The 8,888-nt window shown below is 46.6% G+C and overlaps 1 protein-coding gene across 3 annotated transcripts in view; it reads left to right on the top strand.

Moving 5' to 3' along the window:
• Positions 1-7,630: 7,630 nt before the first annotated feature.
• Positions 7,631-8,888, top strand: part of TEX2 (testis expressed 2) — a 42,118-nt gene continuing 40,860 nt past the window's right edge. The window contains exon 1 of one of the 3 annotated variants that reach the window (XM_065034115.1): positions 7,631-7,788. Coding sequence is in view for 1 of the 3 variants with exons in the window: in XM_065034114.1 (XP_064890186.1) it covers positions 8,054-8,141 (88 nt within the window). In the remaining 2 variants the exon portion in view is untranslated. Of the gene's footprint in view, positions 7,789-8,038; positions 8,338-8,888 lie in introns of those variants that run through there. The other 2 variants (XM_065034114.1, XM_021295294.2) reach the window with 2 other exon arrangements.

Here is an 8,888-nt window from a genome sequence, read left to right as displayed (position 1 = left end):
GCTGATCTCTGCAGCAGCATGGTATGTTCAGCATGACTGAAAGTATTAGCTGGCTCAGCCCCGAAACCTCAGAACGCTGTGTACGCTGGTTAAATCCAGCTCAGTGACTGCTGGAAGGAGGCAAGGCTGCTGTATTAGAAAACAACCCTGACACACACATGTGGTTTGTCAAACAAAAAATGCTGAAGGGTTTTCTTTAACTACCTTTATTGCCTTTCTGTTCTTTTCTGAAGCTGATCTTTTCCCACTGACTTGATTTCTTTCTGACTGTTTCAGGATGAATCACACAATCCTACAAGTCTCTCTGTATATCAAATGGAAAGCAGACCTGACTAACATCCCCTAGAAGGAGAAAATTATAATTGATGCATTTTAATTACAACTTTCCTGCATTATGGTCTGGTTTTTCAGCTTATTATCACTAACAGAGTATAACAGTATAACAGAGACTTAAGTAAATTGCTGCCTTTTCCTCTTTTGTAGCATATATAGGTCAGATTTTCATGTTTAACGGTTATTATTTCTGACACACTAATTAGTGCACTGACTGGCTGACAAAGGTCATATCTGTGTTTTCTTCATTGCCTACAATCATGGATAGGGCTGTGTGCTCACACCGAGTGATTCTCCTAATTGCTGTGTCTTCTGGAGTCATTTCCACCAGTGCAAAATCACTAGTTTGACTTGGTAGCTGCTTTACACCGACTTTGTAATTCTGTCAGTGAAAGACAGGGTTGAGGGCAAAGGAGTGTCAGTGATCATCACATCCACAGCACATGTCGCCTGTTCTGCACTTCGTAAGTCATTGCAATCACGCTTCATGCATCCTTGACTTTTCAAGCTCTGTGCAGTTGCGGTCAAAGGGATGAAGTTGTTGCCTTTCCATGAGGAAATGAATGAAGCTTTTATTTCCTGCCTTTGACCAAAGCACTTGGGTGGTTGTAGTCCCAGCAAATTGTTTCTAATAGCAGGCAAAATTGACCATCCAGGTGCTTTGATGCAGCCCTTTTATTTACAAGGGAAGTATAAAATTCTTTTTCCTTGAACAGAAAAGGAATCAGACAATAGGAGACGGTTTTTCTGCATGCAATTTCAGTCCTTTCAGTCAGCACTTTATCCAGAAGCCCTCCACCAGATTTTTTTCTCAAGGTCGTTCTTATAGAATTTATCTGGTTCTGCCTGGTTTTGAAAGGAGGCTGCTCCAAGCACTGCCCTCCTCCCCACGACCTCAAAGCCCAGCATTTCAATCCAGAGAAACCTTGGATGCATTAGCTTCTCCTCCAGGTTAGCCCTTTTGCTGCCTTCCTTAGTGCGGCTGTTCCTGTTTCAGCTGCCCGCTTCTGTACCAGAGCTTGTTTGTTTCTTATACAAAAGAACATGCAATGAAAGACAACGTTAAACCTGTTGGGGTCATAAGCTTTTGCCTGAACTCTGTGTCTGGGTGGCATTAGACACTCTGCATGTGTCTTTGTGCTGATTCCACACTTACTGTCAGTGACAAGGAGCAGGAATATGTGATGGAATTGGGGCACAATCTGATTCTCACTGCACAACTGAAGTTTTTACTGTATCCTCCCCTTGCCACTGGAGAGAAATACTGTGTTGAGCAATAAGCAGTATGCATTGCTAATACTGGGTTGGATTTCTCTGCATTCCTTGCCCTACTCATCATATTTAACCTTGGACTTGTTTGTAGAGAAACTTCCTGTTTAAGAAAGGAAGAACCAGAAAGCAAGCCTGGCCATCGTATGTTTTCTTGCAATATTGTCCTGGACAATTTCCAATCTATTAATGAATGAACACCGACATCTAAACCAACCCCAAGGGAGGTTCAAGATCCATCTGAGTTCAGTAAGAGGTTTCGAAATAGCTGTAACAAGCCCATACTTCAAAAGAAATACATGGTGCTATTTTAAAAACATGTGAGTATTGGAAGGCTTTGAATATCAAGATAAATTCTCTGTCTAAATGCAGTAGAAGGCACCCAAATCTAGAAAGTTTTAATATTGCTGGTAATCTGGATTTGATGTTCTAAAAGTTTAAGGTATGACTGTGCTTAGTTTACTTCCCCCCACCCCCTTGAGCAGACTGTGCATGTACTTATCACACTCCTTAGTATATCACACTGGATTTACATGAAAAATATATTGCATTGTCTATCAGCACTTGTAATGTTGACTCAGGGATCCTGGTTGGATAGATTACTGAGCAATGTTTAATTAAAAGGTTTAATGATACTCTGAAAAAGATATGACTCACTCTTGAACTACAGGGAACAGCTCCTATATATGAAAAAACCCAAGGTCATATGGAGCCAGATGTTGCCCTGCACAGGGTGATGCTATTTGCCTGTAATAAGTAGTCTAAGGAGCACAGATTCCCTATTTAGCCACCTGAATGATTAGCACAGTGAGATGTTATTTAATATGTCTCTGTGCTGAGGTCTTCATCCTAAAGTGCTGTACAGTTTATATTATTGGAGAGAAGGAGAATGCTCAGCCCAGAGGAAAAATTCAATTGTGGAGGCACTGAGAACATTCGCTGGGTCCAAATTTGTTAGAGAAATGGGCCAGGATGGAGCTCTCACTGGTGTGTGTTTGGTTGCAGGGAGAGCAGGGAAGGATTGAGGCTTGGCTGTGATTATTTTGTATGAATGGATGAGTACTGAATGCTCTTTCAGAGGCAGTACTTTAACATGGGGAAATACCAGCCCTGTGTTTGCTTTCAAAGCTGTGCTCTTGTTTGTTCCAGGGTGTAACTGCATCTTCATGTTCTCGTTGTTTAAGCCCAGTGTCCTCAGCAAAGCACAGTGTCTGACTTGCCCCATTTAAAAAAGACCTTGCCGCTGCTTTATTCCAAAACGCTGGTCTGACTGGCGTAAACACTTGGGTTTGTTCTGCAATATGCGATGCGACTGCTCTGTTAAAGGTTCCTAATTACAGTCGCAGAGATTGCAGTTCCTGACATCTTGATGAAGTTCATGTAAATAAAGGTTCTAGCAATTGAAATTACACTATCTAGATATGCACAACAGCCTAAATTATATCAGCCTTACAAAACGAATACAGGTTGTTCACACCTTCAGAACATGGGAAACACCCTGTCCAGGGGCCCATCTACACAGTTCCCCATCTCAGCTGGACAAACCAAAGTCTCTTCAGTGTTTTACCCCTCTTTGGTTAACTAAGAATTCACTCACGCTGCATTTTCTGATTCCATTTCAGCAGGTATACATTCGGCTCTGGATCAGATGTTAATGCTCTCAGAACAAAGCTATCTGAGCAATTTGTCGCTATTGTTATGGTGATGTTGATGTTTTGAACCTCATGCCAGCATGATCCAGGAACAATTCCCTTTAAGTCTATTGATGTGAATCTTTCCTCGAAGGGGACACTTAGGAAACCTTACTTGAATTCTCTTTTAAAGTAGATTAGTTAAATTCTATTAAACCCTATGCAGATATTCATATACAGAATTAAGTGGCATTAATCTGATTTAGGGTACTTCACTCTGAAACTGAAGAAAGCTAAATCAAATGAAGGCCAGTTTAATTCTTAGTAACAGCACTCATGCAGGACTCCAGTGTAGCTTCACTAACCCCTTTCAAGCCACACTTGTCATTAATTTGGATTATTTTTTTCTGATTTTCCCTGGGAAGACAAGGGATAATAAAATGATCACAGATCACCTGACCGTATATTCTGTTTCCCCCTTTTGTCCTCCCCACAAACACTATGGACTCTGCTCCTCCTGAATGTTGGGCTGTTGGTTTGAAGGTCTGGATCTGGAGGTTGCTGTTCATTTCCAGGCTATAGTCACTGCTCTTTTCTCTTCACTAACCATTTATATTAAGCACATCAGCGCAGAACCTTAGCATCTGGCCGGGCAAGGGCAGCAGGGTACTGCTGGCTGGCATTAATGCTCCTGTGGTAGAGCTGTGCATGTGGAAAAGTTGCAGTGTATGTGCTTCGTTTAAATATGTATCTTCAGCTGTTCTGTTTCAGGAGTACTAAATTTACTTGTAGATTTAAAATAGGTGAATGATTTGGCAGCTAAAAGGTCAGGACCCATGCTGTTTATTTTGCGATTTACTTTTCTTGATTAATAGAAAATGGTCTGTAGCAGCTGATATTATTGTCAAGGACTTGTGGTGGAATGTCTGCACAGACAAAATGTGGAACAGTGCCATTGTACCCCCCATACCTTCCCCCAGCTTTGTATTTTGTCACAGTTGCACTCTGAAGTCCTCCAGCACTCAGGCAGCACAGATTCCAACTGACAAAGGTCTCTGCGGAGGGAGGGGTATTGACTTCTCCACCATGTGCAGATCAAATTTCAGGCTTTTAGAGTTTTGTGCATTTGCCAGGTACACTGAAATACAGATACCAGCTCTTGCAACCTTCGTGTGACTTTGGCAGCGTGCACGTGGCTGTTCTGTGCGGCACACGGTCTCAGCTCTTCCCCAGAGATGGATGGCACCGCTGCTCTAGGTAAGCACCTGCCATTTTCCCAGTCTGGATTCAGTGTTGGGAGATTGGTCTGTGTGAGAAGCATCATGAAGGTTTTGGACGCCTGAGAGAAATCAGTGTGAATTCACAGCATTCAAACTATTTGACCTGGGCTGCACTGTCAGTACATTCCCTGGGAACAGGTCTACCTCTGGGGGTCACCTTGGCAGCACGGTTTAGCTCTGCAGGCCCTGCTGACCTTGTTTTAGCTTGTTCTGTGAATCCACTTGACCTCTTGGCAGCCACGAGAGAGGCCCGTGCTCTTGCCCTTCTACCAGAACATCAGCCCACAGGGAGACAGGTGGAGGTTGGAACCTCCTCTGTCTCTGGAAATGTGTCTTCTCTGAGCGTGTACAAGGACCTGATGTGAGGAGAGGTATAGAGCTGCGTCTCTGCAGATACGTGGCAATCTAGAAACCTTTAATAAATTAGAAAAAAAATATATATATAGAGAGAGAGGGAGATCACAGGACAAATGAGAAGATCTATCCTCAGCTCAGCTTTAAAAAAGAAGCAGCAATACAAAGCCAAACAAAAACACACAAAGAAGCAACCAACCACAAAATACTGTGCTTTAGCACAGGAAGCAACAAGAGCTCAGAGCTTGTGCAGGTCCCTGGGGGGTTTCAGAGCAGGGCTGGAGCTGCGCGCGGAGGGCCGGCTGGGCAGGCTCTGCAGGGACAATATGACCTGAGATCAGTGGGTGGGGAGCAGTGGAGGACGAGATGGGCAGATTTGCGACTTACAGAGTGCAGGTCCAAAGACAACAGTGAAGCCATCGGGCAGGAGAAGAACTGGGAGGTGCTGAGGACGCTATCGTTTCGGTGTTTCACAAGCAGAGACACGCTGCAGAAGGAGTGTGGCGTTAGGAACCTCAGACTGTCCTCTGTGCCCACAGGCAGAACCAGCGGAAGCTCACCGGGAAGCCTCGGCCTCTTGAGTTCTTGTTGGGTTGCTGTACGCACTGAGCGGGCAGGGGATCTTCTTTGTTTTTGCCACGCTAAGCCTCTTTCCATCGTGTTTAATATCATACAGATAACAAACAAAATAACAGCCAGATAACAAACGCACGTATGCCAAGATTCATGTGTTCAGGCACAGCTGCTGCCTCAATTATTTTAAGGCTTCTCAGCAGCAAATTGCAAGCAGGCCTGTCCGGCAGTTCTTGGGTCTTCCCCAGGAGATCAGACAGCAATGAGAGGTTTGTGAAAACCATGTGGAAACCCAAATCTCATGTAATGTTCTTTTCTCACAGAAGTACAAGCTTTAAACTGTCCTGAGCTATGAAATTCTGATGGGGGCATTACAGAGAAATGAACTGAGCCTCGCAGTGGCTCGGGAGAGAAATATTACTTCTTATTTTACAGCCTGCTCAAGAACTGCTTTTAAAAGGCATTTAAATTTCTTCCTCACATATTCCAAAAGATTAAAGTCATTTTTTTCAAAAGTAGCTCCTGATTATAGATTGCTACTTCTAGAACCTGCAGGCCTGTTGTTTCTCAGAGTTGCTGCATATTTATACGTAGGATACCGAAATATTAAAAATAAATAAGCAATACTTTATTCTCTTGTCTTGCAGGATGGGTGGAAGATAAATTATCCAACAAAAGGATTTACTCTTGCAGCACCGAATGTTTCAGAACTTCAAAGACTCTTCCTTTTTCTTTCTTCCATCTGGTTGGGACTTGCCTTTAGAAGAGGATTCCCAAGAGGCCATAACACCATGAAGCTCAGAGGCAGGTAAGTGGCCAGACACAGCTTGTGCCTGGCTTTTCCTAGTGGGCAGATCCAGCCTTTGCTCAACACGTGTCACGCTATGGGAGAAGCCTCTGCCGAGCACCTGAGTTCAGGTGCAAAAATATTTATCTTGAGGCCAAGTCTTGTAGGCCATATGTTGCCCAGGTTAGGTGCGAATAGTGGGCAGGAAGAGCTTCAGAAATTCTAGCAAATTGTTTATAGTTTAGCATAGCTAAAACAAACCCATCAGTCACAGTTTTAGCCATAGTCTTTGTTTGTGCGGGAAAAACCTGTTGTAAAAACAACCAACCAACCAACTGTTATCTTTAGACTTTGGACATGCTAACACGAGCTGTATATAATGACTCAAAGGTCTGCCTATATAGTGACAGCTATGAAACGAAACCTATCCCAGATGATGGAATATACTTGTATGTATATTTAAAACACAACATTGTCGTTTTAATTAAAAAAAAGGGTCTGCAGAATAGAAGCAATCCAGCGATAATCACACAATGCAGTCTTGCCCCGCTCTTAGGGTAGCTAAGGCCAACATCAATCTGAGCCGGTGTAGATGTTGTAATCTCATTATTAACTGCCTTCAGAAGCAAGAGCAATTAAGTGAAGGGTAAAAGCAGTGGTAACGCTGTGATTTATTGCATGAGACCATTTTTGGGAAAACAACCTTTTGACAGGGAGAATTTTTTTCCTCAGTCTGCTTCAAATTGGGAAATACGAAAAGCAAATAAAACAACCTCTGACATGGTATGTTTGGTAGGATAACTGCCTAGTTGTTTGGGTAACGTAATTTTTGGCCGTTTGTATAACTCCTTGACACCAAACAGCTTTGTCTGCTTGCATACCCATTTCCTGCAGGCAGCAGCTCCTTCTATGAAATGATTTAGTCGGAGATGCCAGGAGTAAACATTCACCTGCAATACCTATGCATGAGTTCATAAGAAAAACCCCAAGCAAACAGTGTTTTCCTGGAACTGGCTGCTTATAGATGCGGTCAATGCAAAAATGAAGAATTGGGAGGTTTAACACCAGCGCTGGCGGCAGAGAACGGCCCGCGATGTCAATGGCCTCACAAACCCGGGCCACTTGTTTTTCATGGACGTTTTCCAAGTGACCGGGAAAGGCCACAATTTCACAGCCCCTGTGTTGGCCATTTACTGTTTCCCGGAGCGGCTCCTCGTTTGGGGAGGCGCTTCCTCGTGCCACCTCTGACCGGCTGCCTCAAACTTCGGCAGCGTGCTGCCCGCCGGAGCCACCACCCGAGTCCCCCCCCCGGGGCGACCCCCGGCCCGGCCGCCCCTTCCCCTCGCAGCGCCGCAGCCCCGCCGGCCGCCCCCGCCCCGCCCCGCCCCTCCGGCCGGCGCTGCGGCGGCTCGGGCAGGCCCGGCCCACCGCGGGGCCCGGATTGGCGGCGCCGGGCAGCGCGGCCGCCTCCCCTCCTGCTGCCGCCGCCCGGCGCGGCGCTGGTGGCGCGGGCCGGGGGACGCCGGGGCCGCGCCGGGCAGTGCCATGAGCCGCGGATAAGGTAGGCGAGGGCAGGGCGGGCTGCGCCGCTCCGCCTGGGCCCGCTCCGGGCAGACCGCGCGCTCCCCGCCGCACCCGCCGGGGCGGGAAGCGCCGCCGCAGCAGCGCCCGGCGTGAGGCGCGGGAGCCCGGCGGGCTCCGCCGGTGTGCGCGGGGCTGGGGGCAGGAGGGAAGGAAGGGGCGTCCGGCGGCCGAGGGAGGCGGGCCGGGCCTAGAGCGGGCCGGGAGGCGGCTCCTGGGGAGCGGCCGGGCCCGGGCAGGGGCTGATGGCGGCCGTGAGGGGCCGGCGGGCGCTGCTGTCGGGCCGGCCGCGGGGAGCCCGGGGGGTCGGGTCGGTCCTGGGGCTGCCTCTGGGTGAGCCGTGCTGGGCCGGGCCGGCCGGGGCTGGGCGAGGGGTTATTTTTGGGCACGGTCGGCGCGATGGAGTGAACGTCCCCTTTCCCTCAGTGTAACTGAGGTGACGGTTTGGCTGAGGAAGGGTTTGCAGTTTGGCAGGAGCTCTGCTGAACTACGAGTGGTACCTTAAAAACAAGCAACAGAGGAAACAGCGGTAACGTTTTTCTTTCTGGAACTGGGGGAGGGTTTCTAGTTGGCTTTTAGTATCAAAAGCGAGAGATTTTCAGTCTCCTAGAATTGTTTCCTTCTCTCTTGTCCTATGTGCCCGTTCTTTAGTTTCTGCCTCTCTTTTAATTCTCAGTATCATTTGTATTTTATCTCACTGCTGCAGTTCAGTGTCTAAATCCATTTACATCTCCTCAGCATGTGCTAAAGTTCCTTCCAAATGTCTGTGCTCAACTTCTTGATGATTTGTATCTGTCAGCAAATGTCTTAAGGAACTCCAGTCCGTAATTTAGGAGAGTTAAGTTTACAGCCGAGTTTAAATTGAACTTCTGTACGTAACTTCGATATTGCAACTGTAAGATAAATTGGTGTAAGACTTCAGTGCTGTAAGATTATCTTCTGTTAAGATGCTTTGTCATACTCCTCTGTCTTCACACAACTCCTCTTTCAAGATGATCTTGCCTGCAGAACTCGAGGAAAAACAAGGCAGGCTCACAGTCTCAGGGGCGTATTTTTTTACAGAAGATGTATCTTTTTTAA

Source organism: Columba livia, chromosome 18 (assembly GCF_036013475.1).
Source record: "Columba livia isolate bColLiv1 breed racing homer chromosome 18, bColLiv1.pat.W.v2, whole genome shotgun sequence".
NCBI classification, from domain to species: Eukaryota; Metazoa; Chordata; class Aves; order Columbiformes; family Columbidae; genus Columba; species Columba livia.
The sequence above is the reverse complement of the archived record's forward strand: the minus strand, read 5'-3'. Positions and strand labels throughout refer to the sequence as shown.